General features: G+C 33.7%; 4 protein-coding genes and 3 non-coding genes across 7 annotated transcripts; 4 read left to right on the top strand and 3 right to left on the bottom strand.

Annotated features, from left to right (window-relative positions):
- Nucleotides 1–4,220, top strand: LOC122594068 (probable dolichyl pyrophosphate Glc1Man9GlcNAc2 alpha-1,3-glucosyltransferase). Its single transcript, XM_043766544.1, has 5 exons — nt 1–135; nt 1,431–2,337; nt 2,651–2,857; nt 3,276–3,513; nt 3,739–4,220. The coding sequence occupies exons 2-5, from the start codon at nt 1,558–1,560 to the stop codon at nt 4,101–4,103; spliced, it is 1,590 nt and encodes a 529-aa protein (XP_043622479.1). The 5' UTR covers nt 1–135; nt 1,431–1,557; the 3' UTR covers nt 4,104–4,220.
- A 638-nt stretch (nt 4,221–4,858) lies between these two features.
- Nucleotides 4,859–9,908, bottom strand: LOC122593269 (TVP38/TMEM64 family membrane protein slr0305-like). The gene is made up of 9 exons (XM_043765656.1): nt 9,646–9,908; nt 9,076–9,137; nt 8,698–8,752; nt 6,949–7,047; nt 6,678–6,764; nt 6,465–6,581; nt 6,097–6,189; nt 5,310–5,340; nt 4,859–5,222 (listed from the first exon to the last, which is right to left on the bottom strand). Exons 1-9 carry the CDS (start codon nt 9,745–9,747, stop codon nt 5,068–5,070), a joined length of 801 nt encoding a protein of 266 aa, XP_043621591.1. The 5' UTR covers nt 9,748–9,908; the 3' UTR covers nt 4,859–5,067.
- A 761-nt stretch (nt 9,909–10,669) lies between these two features.
- Nucleotides 10,670–10,760, top strand: LOC122594738. The gene has a single exon (XR_006323095.1). It is a non-coding gene; the product is annotated as a small nucleolar RNA Z223 (small nucleolar RNA).
- Nucleotides 10,761–10,807: 47 nt separating this feature from the next.
- On the top strand, nt 10,808–10,923 carry LOC122594740. Its single transcript, XR_006323097.1, has one exon. It is a non-coding gene; the product is annotated as a small nucleolar RNA Z278 (small nucleolar RNA).
- A 105-nt stretch (nt 10,924–11,028) lies between these two features.
- On the top strand, nt 11,029–11,141 carry LOC122594751. The gene has a single exon (XR_006323107.1). It is a non-coding gene; the product is annotated as a small nucleolar RNA snoR97 (small nucleolar RNA).
- Nucleotides 11,142–16,842: 5,701 nt separating this feature from the next.
- On the bottom strand, nt 16,843–17,865 carry LOC122592123. Its single transcript, XM_043764332.1, has 2 exons — nt 17,158–17,865; nt 16,843–16,998 (listed from the first exon to the last, which is right to left on the bottom strand). Exons 1-2 carry the CDS (start codon nt 17,863–17,865, stop codon nt 16,843–16,845), a joined length of 864 nt encoding a protein of 287 aa, XP_043620267.1.
- Nucleotides 17,866–19,813: 1,948 nt separating this feature from the next.
- Nucleotides 19,814–21,051, bottom strand: LOC122592552 (bZIP transcription factor 53). The gene is made up of 2 exons (XM_043764812.1): nt 20,994–21,051; nt 19,814–20,815 (listed from the first exon to the last, which is right to left on the bottom strand). The coding sequence occupies exon 2, from the start codon at nt 20,470–20,472 to the stop codon at nt 20,023–20,025; it is 450 nt and encodes a 149-aa protein (XP_043620747.1). The 5' UTR covers nt 20,473–20,815; nt 20,994–21,051; the 3' UTR covers nt 19,814–20,022.
- Nucleotides 21,052–22,698: the final 1,647 nt, after the last annotated feature.

Below are 22,698 nucleotides of genomic sequence, written 5' to 3'. Positions count from 1 at the left end.
AGAATGAAATAAAAATATGTAACAAAAAGTCAAAAATCAAATAATAGTACACAACTAACAAAAAGGGAGTATACTCCAATTTTCCAATCTGATCTTCTTCTCCCCGCGACTGCAACAACCATAAACACACAGTCGGTATGTATATACATATTAATGATTCTATTGTATCAATCATACATCTCACTTTTATACTCCGAAACTTGTAATGCTGAAATCTAATTATGTGAGGTTGCTGCTGTATGACTAGTTAGTTTTACTGTAATTAATAATTTGATTGATGATAAAAATAACTGATGTTAATTGTGTCATAGATCTTGTTTTATGTTTGTTATCGGTTAAATTCGTATGAGATGTAAGTATAACTTCTTTATAGCAAACTGGAGGTGGAAAAATAGGCGGATTGGATGGGGTAAATCGTCGAAAACCAAACGTTTTCTATTTGCAAATACAAGTAGCATATGTAAAGCCTATTTGTATCCCGAAATGAGAACAATGCACTTTACTGGTTTAGTATAAATTTTATTAATGCTTTTCATTCAGGGATATAGGTTAGATGTGTTACTTCTGTTTACATAGTAAAAGCCGCTAGATTTGATCCGAACCCATTTGATACATATGTTTTTTTCAAAAAAATCGGGCTCTTTCAACATTGTGGTCAAAGTGTAAATAGGTGTGGATGTGTTAGAATATTTAGCTTTTGAAAAGAATGAAAAAGAGCCTGTAGTTCACATATAGTCTAGTGGTTGTAGATTTCGTATTTTCCTTTGAGCCGTGTGCTCACTTTCTTTATTAAGTGTTTCAACCCTACCAATTGCCTCAAGAAATCTTAAAAAGGATAAAAACAAAGGACAACTCTAATCCAAGGTAACTAGGAGTTAGACTCTGAATAGACTATGTTGAAGTCGTGTGCGAAAATGAAACCAGAAATCTGTATACATTGCTCATTTAGAGACACAACCTTTGGATAAAAAAGATTGCAACTCTTGAAATGAAGAGTTATTACTATTACTTATACAAGTTAAATCACTGTCAAAAGAAGAGTCACACCTCTTCACATTAATGAAAATTAATTAACAGGGAATCTATGGTGGGAAAAATTGTTTATATTAGTTGGAGCGCTAAACAACTAGGGGACGCTCCCCCCTAGACCCCCGCAAGGGGTGCAGCCCCTAGAGGCCTAGACTTTTTCTATGTTTACTGGACTTGAATTAGCTCAATAAGTGCTACACACAAGCCTACTCATAGTTGATAGTTATGCTTAATTCAAAATCCCTTAGTTTCAACTATATCACAAGCACAACTAAAATGCCCCGATGACACTCAAATCACCAACAGTGGCGACAGTAATTTTATTTCTTAAAAATCATAAGACCTTTTGATGCTTTTTCATGAGTGCCAACTTACGAAAGACCGATTATGTACATTAATAGGTAAGTTTCCTACACCATAAACAGTAGAAAGCAGTTTCTCTAGCGATACAAGTCAAACTTGCAAAAAGGCCATCATTTTTATTCTAACAATTTCATTCACCTTCACAATCCCACCACAAGAGGATCTATGAAATCCCCAAAACGGAAAATAGCACAACACTTGAAAGAAAATCAAGTTCAGCTCCAAGGTTCACATAGATCCATACACAAAGACCTCCTGTGGTTCTCTCTCGTTGTTACGTTCTTCAAAGTTCTTCTCATCCCTGCCTATCATAGCACAGATTTTGAGGTTCACCGTAATTGGCTAGCACTCACCCATACACTTCCTTTATCTCAATGGTACACTGATGAAACCAGCCCATGGACCCTTGATTACCCTCCTTTCTTTGCTTACTTCGAGCGTTTCCTATCCTTTTTTGCGTCTCTTGTGGACCCCACCATCACAGACCTCCACAATGGCCTAAATTACAAAGCTCTTTCAGTCATCATTTTCCAAAGACTCAGCGTAATAGCCTCAGATACAATATTGATATACTCGGTTTACAATTTGACTCGTAACTTGGAGTCAAAGAAGAGGTTTTTGATCTTGATGTTGGTTATTTGGTCGCCTGGGTTGTTGATAGTTGACCATGTGCATTTTCAGTACAATGGGTTTCTTTTGGGGATTTTGTTAATTTCGTTGGGGGAACTGCAGAAAGGGAATGACTTGATAGGAGGGTTCTTTTTCGCGGTTTTATTGTGTTTTAAGCATTTATTTGCTGTGGCTGGGCCCATTTATTTTGTGTATCTGCTGCGACACTACTGCCGTGGTGGGATTTTTAAGGGTTTCAATAAGTTGGTCGCAATGGGTGTGGTGGTCGTTGGGGTTTTCGTTGCAGCCTATGGACCATTTGCATATCACGAGCAGGTAAAACACCTTTCTTCCATGAAATTACATTGCTTTTTTGGAAATAATTTTCTAGAATTGTTACTGACTTATTATGCATATATAGCCTTCTGATCATTAGAGCATCTTATATGAACCATGGTTGAACACTTGAACTGTTAAACAGTCGAAGTGTCTTTTAGACTGAACAATGTAATAACCATCAGTTTCTCGCTATAGTTACTGAGATATTGAATAAGTTCCCAATGACTCTAGTAATAGATTTAACTGGTATCATGCTCATGGATATCGACAACCCCATTATGCGTTTGTGACTATGTCTATTGCTTTGCAGATACAAGAAGTTCTGAGACGCATGTTTCCTTTTGGCAGGGGACTTTGTCATGCTTACTGGGCTCCAAATTTTTGGGTGTTCTATATACTTTCAGATAAGCTGCTTGCTTTAGTGCTTGCAAAACTGGGATTCCGTATCCAGACACCAACTGCTTCATTCACCAGTGGGCTAGTTGGGGATACCTCTCCGTTTGCTATACTACCTAAGGTATAATTTGGGGGCTAGAGGTGGCAGTTGCATCTCATTTATTTATGAATGGGTCGATTTAGGCTCTCTTTTATCTCAAAAGTGAACAAGCCATATGGGTTGAATAGGTTGAAACTTAAAAGTTGCCACTAGTCTAATTTTTTATGCCGACAACCTCCTGTCCCTTTTTATTTCAGGACTTTTTGCAACATTATTGTTAATAAATCATAGTTAACACATCCTTTTTATATTATTTCTCATATAATGGACAACTTTTTGGCAGCTCAACTGACTCCAGCACATCCTGTGCCGATATTTATAAAATATGACTTGTTTCGACCATTACATCTTGCCACCTCTAGTTGTATTTTTCTGCAAACCTGCATCTTTTAAGCTATATCTCCTATTCTTGTATAAATGAATCAACTTCGATATACAGATTACCCCTTCAGTAACCTTGGTCATGGTGCTGCTCGCTATTTCTCCAATTCTTGTTAAGGCTTGGAGGAATCCCCAGCCAAAGATGATTGTAAGATGGGTGGCATATGCATACTCATGTGGCTTTTTGTTTGGATGGCATGTGCATGAGAAGGCGTCACTTCACTTCTTAATTCCTCTTGCAGTTGTTGCTGTCGAAAGTGTCGAGGATGCATGCCATTTCTTAATTTTATCTACAGGTATAATTCTCGAGTGTATATCTACATATCAGCTACTCTAGAATTTGAACTTCAGCTCTGTTACATTTTACTTGATTGTCTCTGACAGTGGATGTTTCCCTGATCACGTCACAGCTATTATTTTAAGTTCATCGTATATTAGATTATGTACCATATTTTGTGTGTGATATCTTGAGGCATGAAGTGATAAAATCATGTTTGACAAATTCCTGGTTCTCTCTGCAGTTTCTGTCTACTCGTTGTTCCCTCTTCTCTATGAAGCCCAAGAGTATCCGATTAAAGTGATCTTGCTTCTTTTACACATTACTCTAATGTGGTTTGGTTTTTCTTCACAATTTTCCGACACAAGTGAATTAGACAAAAGAGCAACTCGTTTATCAAAAATTGGTGACCCTCTTGTTATTGGATTGATCGAGAAAAGTTATTTGCTTGGTTTTGTTGTGGTGGAGGCATGGGTGCAGTTTCTTCATCCTTTGCTTCTTGGTGATAGGCTTCCATTTTTACCCCTGATGTTGATCTCTTTTTATTGTGCATTAGGTATGATGTACTCTTGGATATGGCAACTTAGATATCTTGTTACGTCCCATTAATGATTTATTAGATGTGTTATTAACACACTAATATGGATCTCTAGATTGTACTCAAACATAAGCGAATTTTCATATAGTAGGTCTTTTAATGAGAAAAAATAGGTCATGTTATAGTGATTTTACTCTGTCATTCTTGTTTGGAGATTTGGCCGCAAACACACCTGGTTCATTGTTTCTTATCTACTACTAGTTATGTTTTCAGCAAAGCTGTGTAACAAATTTCAATAACGTTTGGTGACAATTTCTAACTTCAATCATTATCTGAACAATAGTTTTCCACACTTAGCTATGTAATGTATAATATCGCATATCATACTGTTTTTCACACGTTTAACTGTTTAAGGGAATGTAACTAGTGGTGGACTCGCCAGTGATACATCTCTATAATGATGGAGAAGCAGTGTTGACAAAACAATACAAGAAAATTATCCTTGAAATATACAGTCATCCACATACTCATACAGTCATACCCTTTGGGTGTTTTCAAATCATGTTACCTTCATTTAGCATCCCTCCCCTCATATATATGGCCCTTCCCAGGTCTTGCCGGTATTTGCATTTGGGTCGTTATGTGCCTTGTAACGGCTATCTCATCCCACACCAACCCACCGGGCTGCTGGTTGCCACTTTCTACCTTGTATCCCAATCTTATAAATTGGAAACGGTATGCTTAAATAACAAAAGTCACCAAGGTGATATATAGGTTGAAGACATTTTTCAACTAGTTTTACCAATAAAAAATTTACAAAGATAAAAGTCGATAAATATTGTGCTAACTTTCATATATGCATCGAAGAATATGTCAAATTGTTTTTACCCAAAAAAATATGTCAAATTGTTAACCTATGATACTTTAGTTAACTGTGGGAAAGAGAGGCCGGGATGGAAAGTTCAGCTATACATTGTAGAATAAAATCAAGGAAAGATCTAATTTTCGTCATTATTGAATGATTGTCAGGATGAATCAATCTTTGACAAGTAGCGATTGATGGAGATCCACCCGAGTTTCCTCCACAACAGATGAGCTCACAGTGCCACTGCCATCTATATCAGTACCTTCAGCCAAAGCTTTATCAAGAGCTGACTTTGCAACTTTGGTAATTACCACCATTAGGACCACTGAACAAGATTGAAATTTTATACATGATACACACATACAAAAAAGAAACAAGTGAATTAAAATAGGATTGATTATTTACAACGTACCAGACACCACAAAACTTAGAATTAGTACCGCCTGCATACACCAGACAAAAACAAATGTGAAGATCCAAAGAAATTCCCTTGTCCAACTCACAAATAAAAAAAAATCAAACACAAGAATGGAAGAAGCGGGTTTGTAACTAGAATTGCTAATGTCTGATTCCCCATATCTTTTCATTGCCCCGAGGACTGCCATGTTACATGTTTCCCTTCTGTAATATTAGTAGGTGTCTTATCTCAGGAAAAAGGTTTCTTTTTAAAATACACTGTTCAAAGAATGGTAGCTTCATCCCTTGAATATTAAGAGTCTGAAATATTTGTATTTGTATTAGATTATATAAAACCATTAAACATCATAATTGTACAACTACGGGCCCTTGGAGAGGAAATCAGAGACATTATTTTCTTTGTTGCACTAATCGAAATTCATCAAACACACACATGCACATACGGATGACCAAACCCAACCTGACACATAAATGTCTACAAAGTAAAAGCAAACTAATGTACAATTTACATGTGTATGTAAATTGGAAATCAAGATTAATGTACAATGATAAAAAGGTTACAAGCGTAAACCATAAACTAATGGCTCTACATGCTATCTGTAAAGACCTTCAACACTGCTACATAGATGTTATATAGGCAATGCCATACACAACAAAGGTTATGCCTTTGGTATTTGGTAATGCCAGCCTATAACGTGTTACATAATGTATCAAATCTTTATAATTATAAGAAGAATAAGAGCAACACAACTTTATCATATGATTGCCAAAAGAGATCTTACCCAACGAGTTTTCGAGAACTGGCTCCAACCATGAGTAACATCAGCTAGATCCTTCAATGTTGTTCCAACATATACAAGTGCAAAGGTAATTGGCTGGCCAGCAAATAATAAGTTCTAGTAAGCCATATAACTATACATAATACATCAAAAATAGCAAATAGGTGAATATCATAACTTCAATAATTAACACACACTCTTGGTAATTAAAAACTAGGCATATTTGTTATCCATATATACAAGAGGATTTCTCACATTTTTCGTTCATCAATCTCTGCAAAAACTCACATCAATTGAACCAAAAGGGCTTTAAACATTTTACAAACATGTATTTGTGTGTTAATAGGATGTGTCTAGTGAAGTAATAATACCATCATTCCCAGCCATGAAGCCATCATATACTCCCATGTGGTAATTGGAGTCACGGAAAGAAGGTAATTCAGCATGTTAAATGGGAGTAATGGAACAAGCCGGAGCAAGAGCACAATCTGGCAAAATAAGGAAATCACTCAAAGTAGTTGGAACAGTATATTTCATAAATACAATAATGGGGTAAACATGGTCAAAATGATTGTTCAACATGCCTTAAATCCAGATCTCTGAATAGCAATTGCAATTGCTTTGAACTGTGGATAATCCCCTAGCTTTGAAATGACATATGACCTCCCAATCTGCAATAAGACTTAGGAAAAACAAGATTAAGAGAACAAAAAGCATGTGGAGGTAAGAAAGCCAACAAAAACTTAAACTGGTTGTACTTGTCTCCTTGTCTACATTGTACTCAAATTTGATTTGTTCAAAACTTCCATAAAGATGATAGTATAAAAGTAAGTTGACAGATGGACATAAACTTACTGTTCTGCCAAGAACAAATGCTGCCGTTGCACCAATCACAGCACCAATAGAGTCAGCAAGAAAGCCCATAGGCAAACCAAAGAGATAACCACCACCAAGCTAGGATAAACACGATAAATACATCAATACATGCATACATACTATATATATACACATACATATATCACTATTTAATGCTCATGATAGAGCATTTCAACAGTAAGTAAACAAACTTTGTTAATGCATGTAAGCCATAAGTGCATAAGAGGTCAACACTAAGAGTATAACTATTAACTTTAACTATATCAGTTAGATGATTGGAAAATGCTCACCAATTTTAGTTTATTTTAGGCGAAACATAGCAAAGCAGAGAAGAATTAATCACACAAACAGCAAGAACGTATGTGATTTGGTCAATCACTGTTATCGACTTAGCCCATGAGCTAAAAGGGAACACTTGATTATGTATACCGCTGTTTCCGAAGGACATCCATACATGGAACCCTAATTATGACCATTTATAACCATATAACCTACTGACAATTGGGACCTATATAAGATAAAATCCCAATCTAACAGGTCCATATCAGGTCTCATTAATTGTAGTTTCTGTCGTTTATGGCTTTGGGCCTACTACTGGCCCTCGGCATATGACGCTGCTTATTCCTTTAAAGTTCCACTAACGATTGTGTTACAATCCCGCATCGGTCAAGTATGGGATTGGTTGGTGCCTTGGTGGTTTATAAGTCCAGGTGTCCCCTCCTCCATTGAGCTAGCTTTTGCGAGTGAGTTCGACAACTAGCTTATGGCTTGCTGCGAGCCTATAATTGAATGGGTTCTTATCAATTGGTATCAGATCCAAACCCTGCCTTTCAAAGTTCCGAGTGATGTCCTATGGAGTAGTGGCTTGGACCCGAAAAAGGAAGGGTGCAACCGTGACCAACATAGCCGTGACCAATGAGCTCGGAGTGGTGGCTTGGGCCCAAAAAAGAGGAGGGCCAACCATGACCAACATAGCCGTGACCAACAAGGACGTTGGCTCTTCAATGGGTGGGGTATTGTTATGATCACACATCGGCCAAGTAAGCGATTGGTTGGTGGTCTATAAGTCTAGGTGTCCCCTCCTCCTTTTAGCTAGCTTTTGGGAGTGAGTTCACACCTAGCTATGGCTTGATGCGAGCCTATTATGGAATAGGTTCTTATCAGGTTGTGATCCCTAGATAATAGACCAGTCATAGAATTCCAAGTCAAACTTTAGCAATCTGATTATAAGAGAGAACAAAACGCTACTCACAGTAGTGACAAACTGACAATGGTGTTTTGCAAAATGCAATAAAATCTTAGTAAATCTTCTATTAATATAGACCCCCCAAAGGTCATTCAAAACAGTAAATAATGTCTGTCTACCATAACATATCTGGTCAATGTAGAGCTTTTTTACATCTTAGGTTGCTAGGTGACTAACCTACATAAGATTTCTTATTGAAGGTTACTATTTGAAACAAGACGGGCAATGTTGACGCAGGCTTAATATGTGATACTGCTGAAGGAAATAAAAGGTGCAAATATATGAACCATGTAAAAAAGGCAGTCCAACAACCTACCCCTGTGAACATTTCATATCAATTACCAATAACTGATAACAATACTATAACACAAATGTCATGTAAACCAGAGAGACATGAAACTGGCAAAACCATTGTAGAAATAAGAATACATAATTTCTTCCGTTATTTTGCAACGGCGCAACGCACAAGAATTGTTACTTACCGTAAGTACTGATGCAGGAACTGCAAGAATTGTTAAAGGAACATATGCAACAGCCCTGCAGTAAGAACAGTTCACAAAACTAAGTATTGATGATACCAACCAAGTATGCAAGTTAGATATAACCGAAATACAAAGACAAAGCACATGATGGAACCCTTTTAATTTTTGATCAAGGAGATTGTGACATGAACTAAAAATTTAAGTTCTTTCTTTTGAATATAAATAAATGTCTCTACTAACATTGCAATAAATGTCAGTAGCTCAAATATAATTTCTTAATAAATTAATTATTTTAAAAATTATCCAATCAACAAGCTGTCATGAATGCAACTAAATATATACATGTATATAACTGAGATTCATATTCAAGATACTTACAATGCAAGAGGACCCCAAGGACCAAGATCTTCTTCCACCCATAATAAAAAGCCTTTTAATGCCTGCAAAAAAACAAAAAAATAAACCTCTTTTTAGTTTGCTATTTTATTTATATTTATATTAAAGGGGGCTTCAGGATTGTGCTTTCAAATAAGTTTTGTGCATTTGAAAGCATGTGCAAACCTGCTTTTACAAAACTGCATTTTCTTTTCTAAGATAAAATGTAGACTATCACTTTTCTGCCAAACTTTATTATTTTTCTGATTTCAGGTTATGCAAACATAATAATCTGTTCAAAACATAATCCAAATACTCCCAAAAAGAGATATATACAATACAAATATACATAATATATGCCAAAAGCTTAGCAAAGCCAGTGACTTTACATTGGAATTCAACCCCAAACCCTAATCAAAAATTTTCACATTATATTATCTTGATAATAATAATAGTAAATATCAAGTGATAATACGCAATTTAAGAGAACACCCAGATAATGAAATAAATAAACAAACAAAACCCAATTCACAAAATTTAGTTAAAAGGCAAAATCATAAATAAAGAAAGGACCTTTTCAACGGGGAGAGTAAAACAACCGATGGTGATGGCTGCGAAAAGAAGAATAAGAACACTAATTTTAATAATAGAAACCCAATTCCAATTTAACGCCATTAATTTTAATAACTTAATACTAATGCTAATATTTGAATTTGTTAACAATTATTTCTGGTCTCTCTGTAATTAATAATAAGAATGTGGCACAAATCGAGGCTCTGTTAAGAATGTGTTATGTTTGTTGTTGTTATACGTGTGGAAGGATCCCCAAAAAGGTAAGCTGGATCAATGTCTTCTTGGCTAAAGCTAAACTATATATACATAAAAATTATTATTTATTATTATTATTATTTATTATGTATTTATATTAGGGGAAAACCAATATGAGGCTACAAGCATGATCTTTCATCCTTTGACCGGAGATAGGCTGCTGCTAGAAGCATAGTTATTAACCCCATTATATTATACGAGTTTTTATCTTTTTTCAAACGAGATGGGTACCCGCGCAATACGGCAGCGGCAACGAAATAATTGACGTAAATGGTGGTTTAGTTATTTTATGGTTAAGAGATGTATATTTTGTAAATAACTTTATTAAAAATATTATATAGATATTAGGTGGAAGTTTTAATTTAATTAATAAAGAAGATATATATTTTGGATAAATATGAGTGTAAAATATTTTAGGATATATTGGGTAGATTTAGTGTGTGACTTAAAAATGTGTTAAAAAATAAAGATATTTTAGGTATTTTTAAGGTAGAGAGTTGAAAAGGGAAAAAGTAGTTTGTTTATTAATATAATGAAAAACTTGAATTTGCCGATGAAACCCAATGGGCCGGCCCATGATAGCAACCAGACGTCCATTAGTGAAACCCTAGAAAAAACTTCTTCATATCCGAGGCTATATATATAGATATCCCACATTCACATTCTTAGATATTATACAGCCGCACTGATGTATCTTTCAAAAAAAAGTGAAAGTGAATATTCCTTTTTGTTTTCGTAGTGTTTATGTTTGTTTTAAATTTAAATTTGTTGTATGCTGTGATGAATAAAACACAGCTTTAAGCCAGTTCTGCTTCTGAAAATTCATGATTGATAGAGCTGTTTTTTACTCTGAGCTTTCCTTCTTATTTTTTTAGTATAAAAAAAAGATCCTTTTCTGTAAAAAATTGCCAATGATGAAATAATCCAAGTGTATGAGGTACTGTGAATCCAAGTCCTTGTTTTACAGGGAGAACCACTTGGTGAAACTGTATTTCACTTGATATTACTGGATTTATCTGAGGTTTAATCTTTCCTTTTTTATTAAAAAAAATGATATTGTTTTTGTCTTTGATACATATGATGTGTATATAATTTAATTGAGTTTAAACTATACTTCATGGCTTGAATTTATTAGATGGGGCATGGAGTCTGAAAAAACTCGAAGAGGGATGGTGTGTTGTCTATCAGCTTCATCTTTTGTAATATTGACGAGACTGGAGTTAAATAACAGCACTACACTTTTTTATGTTTACCTTTTTACTTTATACCTTGTCCGTCTTCCTAGTCCATTGAGAACTTTGTTTTATAGGCTATGAATTTGTTATAGGGTAAATTACAAAAATTATATCTAAGAGTTATTCAAAATTACATTTGGTCATACTTACAATTTAAAATTTACTTGAGACATTCTTATCAATGTCAGAAATTTACACTAACCATACCTATTATTGACAGTCGTCTATTTGGCCGTTAAGTCGTCATGTGCCGTGCACGTAAGGTATGAAATCTGTGTATATTTTAGGTATCATCCATCTAAGATTAATATTTAAGATATTTATGCTTTTTTATTTTTTAAAAAAACTTATTTCAAAAATAAAAATAAAAAATTTCTAAAAAGATGTCATCACACGATACAGATTTGCTTTTGATCTTGCTTCACTCCTCGGATCCTGGAGGGATGTCATTTAACCGTATGAAAAATTTATTGCTTTTTAATTATTTTTGTGTTTTTTGCAATAGGTTTCCACTAAAAAAATGAATTATAGATTTACCATAAAAAATAAAAATAGTTTAATAGTTTTTGTGTTTCTCATCTTTGATTTATTTATTATACATATATAAAAAAATAATAACGATGATGATATATTAGCATGGTACCCGTGCTATAAAGCGGCGGTGATGACGATGGCAGTTTTGTGGTATGGATGACGAGTGGTGATTACATCGATAATTGGTGTCGAGTGGTCTAACCGTGTAAGGTGATACTGAAAATATTTATAAGATTAGGACTTAAAATGTAAATTAGCAATATAAGGATTTAAAGTATAAATTAATTTATTAATGACAAATTTGGTAATTTCTAATAACTTTTTTCATAGATGGGATTTATTAAGACTAATTTAGTACTTTTTTATCTAACCATTTTTTAAAATTAGGGGGTTAGATAATTTTTATAAAAGAATATAGATATAGATATAAATAAATGCATTTTTAATATACTTTTATGAAAAAAAATATATTTCTTCCTCATAAATTTCATATAACTTGATAAATAAATAAAACTCTAAAAATATACTTAATAAATCAAGTAAAGATAAAACTCTAAAACTTAATAATTTTTAGAGTGAATTATAATGATAATACTTAAAATATACATAAAATTACAGTTTTAATACCTCGCAAGCAAGACATGTGACTAGACTTAACGATGGTTGTCAGTGGTAGTTATGGCCAGTGTAAGTTTTTAACAATGGATATGTCTCAGACAATTTTTAAATTGTAGTTATGTCCAACGTAATATTGAACAAACCTCATGTATGATTTTTATAATTTACCCTTTATTTTATTTTTTGGGAAATGTTAAACGTACCTCCCAGGGCTATAATTAATTTGTTTAGACATGCATGATATTGTTATACTCCGATATTTATGCATATTTTTAGGTGGTTACATGAAATGTACAACACTTTTAAACATGTCTTGACAAATAAAACTTGGCCCCTGGGGTTATGTTTATCATTTCCCTATTTTTTAACAACATTACTATCGTTTCATTAACAAACTGAACTAAAAAAAAACATAAAAAAAGTACATCTAAAGAAAACAGATTCTTAGCCGACCACCACATATGCTAACGGACCCAAATTTCTTGTTGAATAACTTGGACATAACCCACACTAGTAAAACATAATCGGGATAACCTTATTGAAAAAAAAGACATAGTAGAGATATAATGGGAGGCGGGGGCGGATTAAAGATTCCAGGCGACTAGCGATCACTCGGGAACATATCTTCATACGCTGGATACTTGTCACACAACCCTCATATTCTGTGAAATACTTCGAGTTGTCATAATAACTACATTTATTAACAACTTCTAGCATTGGTGCAGAAGAGGAAGACGCCGATGAAAGCTCAGGCGTCGGTGGCCCCGTTGGTGTAGTAAGGATTGAGGTGGCGAGGCGTACGTAAAAGAAGATGAATTTCTGAAATCCACCTTTTGTGTACTTCTCACCACCTCAATTGCCACGACACCAGATGGGCGCGGGCGCATACCCTTTTCGTGGCGACGTCCTCTTTTGCACTTGCACCTGCACCGGGAAGTTGATAAAGTATATAGTTATTATGATAACCCAAAGTGTTTGTGCGACGTGTATCCGACGTCTGAAGATATGTTATCTAATGATCGTCTGTCGCAGGGAACCTTTCATCAGCCATCGCCTTCTTTATCACCAAGATATTTCTACTCTATCTTTTTATTCAAAAAAGTTTTCAGAAACCTTATTTAGGGATTATTGATTTTGTCTAATGTTTATCAAATATTTTAAGTATTTATTTGTAACAATACTTATGAATCTATTAAAGATATATACAAAATGTATTTCAATAATCACATATTAATATATAAAAAAAACAAGTGACCTAAATCACAACCCTCAATTTCTCAAAATTAAATTAATCAACAAATGTCTATATTAATTTACATTTTTTTGTTTTTATCACAAATTTACACTTTAACCCAATTTAAAAATAATTAATAGTTTATTGTCAAATGTCTATGTAATAACAAAATATAACTATAATTAGTAATTGTAATCAGGCTATAAGAAGGATAATCATTTTAATAATTGGAATCAAAATATATTTAGGATACAAGTGCTTCTTATATAAACCAAACCTTACAAATAAAATCACAACACCTAAAATAATTAAAAACCCCACGAACCAGCTGTTTTTTTTTATTGTTTTTTAATAACTATGACTAACGAAAATACAATAATTTTTTTATAAAACATTAATAAGAACTCGGTCTTGAAAGATTTAATATTCGGTATTTATATTTAAATATCACATTTTTTTTTAAGTATATTTTTATATTTAACGTATAAGTATTTTTTTTGTTCCATATATTAGATTTTATATTGATAATGTTGTAAAACCTATGTATTTGACACATATCTAAAATCTAGTTTTAAATTATACGTCATTATTAGATATAAATTTTGCAATTAAAATTGAGCTCCAAAGTAAAAAAAAAAAAAAAAATGTTAGAATCAAAAACTAAAATAGATAGATTATTATTGTATACATATAAGGAACACTTATATGTTAAGATTAATATCTTTTTCAACAACTCAATCAGCTTGAGCATACAAAATTATCAATCAGGATGTGATGTGAAAGAAAGGTTATCAGCGACCGGCGATCGATAGAAAACATATTTTCACATGCTGGTTACACGCCGCACAACCCTTTGTGTTTGGTGAAACATTGAGGGTTTTCATAAAAAACATATTTTTTTAACTTCCGGCGTCGGTATAGAAAAGGAAAACACCACTGAAGGGCGTGTGTCGACGACCCAATTGGTGTCCCGGAGATCGAGGCGATGTCTTCCTCTTCTGCACTGGCACAGAAAGTTGATAAAACTTATGATTATTATGAAAACCTTGGAGTGTCTCACCGAATACAAGGGGATGTGCAATGTGTATCTTGCGTATGAAGATATGTTTCCCAGCGATAGCTTGTCGCTGGGAACCTTTCTTCTACCATCGTCTCCTATCACCAGGATCTTTCGACTACTTTGTCTTTCCCTTCAATAAGGTTTTCCACCTGGATTATGTGGTAATAGTGTGAGTTATGTCCAAGTTATTCAACGAGAAATCTGGGTCTATTAGCATTTGTGATGCCCGACTAAGAATCTATGTTCTTTAGATGTACTTTATGGTATTTTTATTGGTAATTCTGTTACTTAATAAAATGATTCATTTTTAGGGTTTTTTGATTTTATTATGTTATGAATTGTTTTGTCTTCTATGTTCGGTACATTGGTTGTTATAGTAAATTTTAACAAATATCAGGAATTTCGATTTAAAAGCATTAAACAATGTTCGCCAAATATTTTAAGTGTTTGTTTGTTACTAATACTTATAGGGGTGTTCACGGTCCAAGAACCAGGCCGAACCAGACTTGTACAAGACTGAACCGAGGACCGTTTGTTCAGAAATTTAGAACCGAGGACCGGACCGATGTCTTCGGTTCGGTCCATGCTCGGTTTATATTCGGTTTTCGGGTCTAAAAGGTTGGATCGAGGACCAAGTGTTAGGCTTTATTTTTAGTCATGTTTGTTTGATTTCAGCCATACTTTTTGAGTTTTTGTCATTCATGAATAATAATGTAAGCAAGTTGCTTATCTAGAAATATTTATAAGGGATATATCATACATATATGTTTTTGAGTTTTAACAAGAAGTCAAGAATCCAAGCCATATAGCAAAATGCCCAATGTACTAGTGTACTAATGCAGATTGCAGCGAAACAAGTATGCAACACGAAAATATGGACAATGACTTTTGGAGTTTTGATATAATATTAATACATTACAAGCTTTTACAAGTTTGACTACTTGTACCCAAATCCATACATGTCCATTTTAAACTTTAACTTTAGACCAGACCAACAATTTCTATATAATTTGATACAATCATACACACTACAATACCAGAGCTAGTACCAGAGCTGAGTACCTGTGTGGCTGCGTCTCTGACCTGAGTACAAGCTAATATTTATGCATTCATAATTTGCATTCACAATAACAAAAATGCTTAAAAAAATAAGATTAAGCTCAATAGTACAGAAAGTGTCAATCTCAGTAGCAAATAAAGTTTCAAAAATACCAAATAATAAGAAAAATACTTGTCACAATTAAAAAGTCTCAAAATCCCTGCTTAAACTTATATTGAATATTTAAAATTTTGAATTATAGGCAGCATATACCTCGGTTCGGTCCAAACCGAAGGTTTTCTCGGTTTAAACATGGAACGAACCGAGGACCGAATGACATGAAATTAAGGAACCGTGGACCGGACCCATGATCTCAGTTCTACTCGGTTTTGGTCCAAAATCGTTCCGGTTTCTTAGTTTTCTCGGTTTGGACCATAATATGAACGACCCTAAATACTTATGTATCTAGTAAAAGATATTTACAAAATATATTTCAATAATCACATTTAATATTTTATGTCCTTATTGAGATATAAATTTTGCAATGAGAATTTAGCTCAAAAGTAAAAAAAAAAATAAAAAATGTTAGATTCAAGAATTAAAATAGATTACTTGTTACTTAGGCCTCTCCCTAAGCTAAGTCTCTTCCACACCTCTTCCACACTGCCACATCAGTTTTTCTCTCTCTTCATGCACCTCTTTCACAATCACTCCCTATAACCCCTCTTCCACACTTTTTATTTATTTTATTTTATATTTAAATAAAAAATAAATAATTCAACATTTATTTAAAATTAATTATTAAAAAAGCACACTACATTTATTAAAAAAAACACATTACATTAATTAAAAAAAAACACAATACATTTATTTAAAAAAAAACAATACATTACATTTATTAACTAAAAAAACACAATTAAAAAAAACACTACACTTAACGTTCACGTTCGTTTTCCGGCAAGTTCCAAATATGCTCGACTAGGGCGCCTCTTAGACGGTTGTGTGTCGCCCTATCACGTAACTCCCCTGTCATACGTTACTGAATGTCTACACGTTCGTCCCAAGAACTTGTTGGCGGGGTATCGGGAATTAGCTCCAAATCCAAAGGACTGATTGCACGCCCATTATATTCAACGACCATGTTGTGCAACAACATATAAGAGTACATGATGTGTTTAATTTTGTTAATACTTAATGGACGCGCACCCTGTTGAAGGATTCTCTATCGGCCTTGAAGTACCCCAAAAGCACGCTCCACGTCTTTTCTTGCAGACTCTTGGAAGCGTTTGAATTTAGAGGTCTTAGGGTCCATGGGACACTTGAAAGACTTGACAAGTGTAGTGCATTCTGGATAGATACCATCAGCTAGATAATAACCCTTTGTAAATTGTTGGCCATTAACGGTGAAATTTACCGCAGGAGCTCTATCTTGGAGAAGTTGGTCGAACAAGCCAGATTCATTAAAGACGTTGATGTCGTTGTTCGAACCAGCGGGTCCAAAGTAAGCATGCTAAATCCACAAATCATATGAAGCAACCGCTTCAAGTATAATCGTCGGATGTCCTTTGTCACCACGAGTGTATTGGCCTTGCCATGCCGTTGGGCAGTTTCTCCAAGCCCAATGCATACAATCAACGCTTTCAAGCATACCCGAAAAACCATGCACCGCCTCGTGTTTAGCGGTCACGCGGTTAACATCTTCTTGTGTCGGTTTTCTCAAAAACTCTGAGTGATATAACTGAACAACACATTTGCAGAAGTAGTTCAACGAATCGGTAGACGTTTGAGAACCCATTTCGAGGTATTCATCTAACTGGTCAGCAGTAGAAGCATAAGCCAGCTGGCGTATAGCGGAAGTACATTTTTGAAAAATATTTAACGTCGGGCGACCCACAGCGTCGGTTAGAGCGTTGTGGAAGAATACAAAGTGTTTTGGTAATGGTTGTACGACGTCAAAGTGATATATATCGTTTACTATACGAAGAAACATTTCTTTTGGCATTCGAAAACGCCTTCTAAAATAATCGGCAGGGTAAACGGGTTGCGGGGCAAAGTAATGATTGTATAAACGTGTGGAGGCTTCCACATGGTTTCTAATTATTGTTCTTCTTGGTATGATTGCCATTCTGAAGCTCTCTGCTTCTGCTTCTTCATCTTCGATTAAAGTAACGAAAGTGTTTAACATTTCGGCATCTATTGTATACTTACTCATGTATGAAACTGAATCTTCGTCGGAACTCGACATATTATGTGAAAATGTATAGAGTGTGTGTTGTTATGTATAAAAATATGAGTGAAAAGACGTGAATGAGATGAGAATGGTTGAATAGAAGTTGGTTTTTATAGAGGAGGTTTTTTTTTTTTATAAATCTAGCCGTTTGATTTTAAAAAAAAACAAAAAAAACAAAAGTGTAGCCGTTAACGTTGGAATTGGTCCCACAAACACGCTCCTCTCCTCGTCAATGAGCATCGACCGATCGAAAGGAAACGAAGGAAGAAGCTATCGACGAAGTTGCTCCCTATGTTGTCCTCGTCGACGAGCGGTCGAAGACCCTGTCGACGTGAGCTTAGTGAGCGGCCTTATATACATGCATGATTATCAATCTGGGTTGTCTAAAGATAAATATATTGTTTTACAACAGACAGTTCGAGCATACAAATTTGTGAGGACATCGAATATATAAAGATGTGGTATACAGAACTCTTGACATGAAATAAAACCAAATATGATTCGAGTAAACAAAATGTGGTAACGTTAACCGGGGTATATTTTGCTTTCGCTTTTGTTTTTGCTACAAATCATAGTTGAACCATGTACTGAGGGAAATCGGACAATTGTTTAAAATTTCATTTATTTCAACTAATACTGTTACTGAAAACATAAAGGTCATTGCAGAAACTCACGTTCGAAGTAATACCCAATGTCCAATAAGCAAAGCGTTTGATTGAAAAAACTGGTGAGATGATTTACTAGATGGCTAAGAAGATGGTGGTCAATGAAGCTTGATTTGAGAAGATATAACAGTGAAGACTCTATAATTTTGTAGAGTTTTTAACTAAAATGATGTACTTGAAAAATATATTTACCAAAATGGTATATTTTATAAATTATTTATCAAATGATGTACTTTTCAATTTTATTTTTTTTACCAAAATGGTGTTTTTATCACTTGAATACCAGATCCATCCATTTCATATCATAGCATCTTATCTATGAAATAGTTCCGAATCAAAGATTTAAAGAAAGTTGTATTTCAATCTCAATTAACTTTTCCTTGCTGAACTTGTTTGAGTTGTTTCTTTCTTAATTCGTTTTCTCTCTATATATCGCTTGCTCATATCATTTAACTTCTCAAGTAAAGCATCATTACACAAACAAAACAATGTATACATACATATATTATACGAGTATATATCTCATCCGGGGCCAAGAGCCACCGCCGGTAAATACAACAACAACAATAATATGAATAGATTTTAGCAGAAATTAGAGGTACAAATGTACAGAACAGAAATTCTAGGTACAATCATCAAAAATACTTGGACTAATATATATTTCCCCTTTTTAAATCTTAAAAAAACCAAACAAACCCAAACTAAAATTATAGGTACAAATGTACAATCATAACAAAGTTGCAATGTTTGAAGATCGGGTGATATGGTGACTAAAAAAAAGAATTAAAGGAGACGGCGGATCGAAGATTTTGCAATTTTGCACATGAAGTGTAAATTAAAAATAGATAAAAGTAATAAAAATACACTATTTTTGTAAATAGTATATAAAGTACACCATTTAAGTAAATATTTTTGTGAATACACTACTATGGTTATTAACTCAGTTTTTGTATATCTTATGTTGGAAGACACTAGTAAATGTGTTGAGTGCAGCATGTTTCCAATTGTGAATTTCTTCAAATTTGTCATTTTGTTACAAAAGTATAATGTTATAACAGGGATTTTCTGCACTTGTTTGTTAATCACATTAAGAATTAGAAACTTTTTTGTACGACTTTACCAAGCACTTTATTGTATCTGGCATTTGGCAAGCAAAATACCTTCCGAGAATCGACTTATAGCTTTCTTTCAAGCATTTGATCTATAGAAATAACTGAAGATTGGCAGATAATAAAATCCCACATAAGAATGATAAGACCAATTGCTATATAATCCCTCATATAAACATCATCAACAAGTACACAAAAAATAGTAGATTATATATTGCAATCCAAACCTAATAAAATCACATACTACTAAACACCATTTTCTTTCGGATCCCATATATCACAGAAACAAGCCTGCCTAACTAGCATTATTATTATTATAGCTACCAGAAACACAATTACATATAACCAAACTCAGACCCACTGACACGACACGATAGGCAGGGACTTGATCAGATACTCTAGAACATATTCATATCGAAAGATGATGCTGTGATAGGCTGAACCGAGCAAGGAAGCTTCCACGGTTCCAACAATGTATCAGGAATCTCAGGAATATCCATAGTCAAACCACTAACTTCTTGAGCAATATGCAAAACCGAGTTCAAAGAATGCAACCTGTCAGTCAATTCCGTAAGCTGAGCCCTCAAAACATTGTTCTGAGACTCTGCACCAACAAACATTTGGGTTGCCCCATCAACTTTTCTCATTATCGTGTTGTTATCGTTCTGTAACTGACTGATTTCACCGAGTAGTTCATCTAGACGTTGCTGCTTCTTTGCACGTGACCTCCGAGCCGATTCCCTGTTGGATATCATCCTCTTTCTTTTCCTTTCATCAAGGTTCGCGTACCTCGTGTCTCCGTCTGATCCTGTGGTGTTTGGAGACTGTTTCCGTTGCGGAGATGCCATTGAGATGTAAATTGGGGAAAATATGTAGTTTTGTTTAGAATTTAGGGTTTTCAAAATTGATTTTAATCAAATAATAATTATAACAAAGAATAAAAATTCTAAGGATTTCAAATACGGATACGAAATGATTAAGGGAGATTCATGAAAGCTCGTGAAACCAGTACAAAAAGACGACGGAAAATGAGTGTAGAATTCGGATCCGATGCATCAATATAGCATACGTCATAAATAAGTGTAACTCATTTAAATAATTTTCAAGTAATTATTTCAGAAACCCTAACTTTAAACTGATAAGATCTGATTAAAATAAACTGATTGGAATATGGAAATAGGTTCAAATTATCTGCAAGGATTCACAAATAAATATATATATATATTAATACCATAATCAGGATGATGTTAATATTAAAAGAAGAATAAATGATTGTTACAATCAAACTATTAAATTAATAAATAAAATAAAACTATTACTTGTAAAAGATAAATGAAATGAAAAAGAAGAGATAGAGAAGAAATGATACCTGTTGGTGATGGGATGAACAAAGTGGTAGGGTAGGTAGAGTTAACCAAAGGATTGGCAAAAGAAGGTTTGCAAGGGGGTTAGATGGGGGGTATTTATAGGCAGAAATCGTAGGTTTATGCGATTATTTTAATCAAATTTAATTTTTAATGTAATATAAAGGCAAACAAGGTAGGCCAGATATCCATGCTCTTTTATACATGAATCCTTTGACATTCTCAAGTTACAAAATGAGCACTTAACTTTATTCACACTATATATGTTTGTATTCTTTTGGATAAAACATTAAACATAGCAATGGTGGTGACATACGATATATTACATTTATCTTTTGTGGATTTCAATTATAATTATTATGCGAGTCAAGTTGATGATGACTATCTGGCTTCAGCTCAACTACATTACCAAATTCGAAATATAAAGCTTTGATTCAAAGCCCAATTTGATAAGCAAATTTAAGTCTCGGTTCAATCTTACTCAAAAAACTATATTAAGCTATTAATTTGAAGATTTTGTTAAAAGTAAGCTTAAGGCTATGATTAATACAAAGTAAAATTTTCATGCTTCATAGTTATTGACTTATCGATCATCATATGAAATACTTTAATGTGTGTTACTCATTTTATTTATATATATATCGATAAATACAGTAGTATGAATTCAATAAGTATATCCCAATATAATTAATTAGTATTGAGATTTATGTAAAGTTTTTCTTATGTTTGTTTATAATAAATAAAACTATAACTCAGAGTATATTGTGTTATTTTTTTATACGCCACTATAAGACTCCAACATCGTTTTCAAAGTTGCTTTCTCTATAGAGCTTCAAGGATGCTGTATGCATCTGGATTTATAAGCCATATTGATGTCACTGTCTGTATTTGGATCTATACATGTAAGATTAAGGGGTGTTATTGTAGTTGTCATAACCATAAATTGTTGTCCTTAAACGTGAAAAAGAAAAAACACAAAGGTGTTGAACGTAAATTGAAGAAGGAAGGAAGGAGTGGCATCGGTGTAAATAAGGCGTATCATTGGCTGCCAGCAAAGCCATGTTATGTTGATTGGCCATCTGTTTCTGGCCGTCCTTTTATCTAGATGCATTTTTGTATGGAAGGTAGGTAAGATATTAAGGTGTGACTTAAGATAAGTTAAGATTATTTCCTAAATAAACACGGACTTTAGACATATTTTTTGAATCAAATCAATCATTCCATATTTAAATTAAGTATGTCGAATTATCCATCCATGGTTTTATAGAAATAAAGCAAATAAATTTGTGTTAAAATAAATATTCATTTTTATATTTTTATTTGGTTTTAAATAAATACATATTTTTTTATTTTTAATTGATACTATATTATTACCCGCGTAATACGTGAGAAACTTATAAATTTAATGACATGTTAAAGTTTTATAATATCATAAGGTGACAAATATTTAATCAGATAAGAGTTAAACCACTAAAAAACGTGAAGTTACATTAGTGGTCGTTTAGATTCCGGTTAATAGTGATCGGACATTTAAAAAATAAATACATCATATATTAGAGGTCTCGCTACGTAAGGTTTTCATTTCTTTAAATGTCTTTTATTCGTCTGAATATGTCTGCATTGTCATTGTACTTGTGCTTTAATGTTTCAATCAAATAATTTAGTTACCACTAAAATTACTAAACAATTTAATTATCAATCTATATATCG

The sequence above is a fragment of the Erigeron canadensis genome, chromosome 3 (assembly GCF_010389155.1).
Source record: "Erigeron canadensis isolate Cc75 chromosome 3, C_canadensis_v1, whole genome shotgun sequence".
Lineage (NCBI taxonomy): Eukaryota > Viridiplantae > Streptophyta > Magnoliopsida > Asterales > Asteraceae > Erigeron > Erigeron canadensis.
Note: the sequence above shows the minus strand (reverse complement) of the source record. Positions and strands in the feature narration are given on the sequence as shown.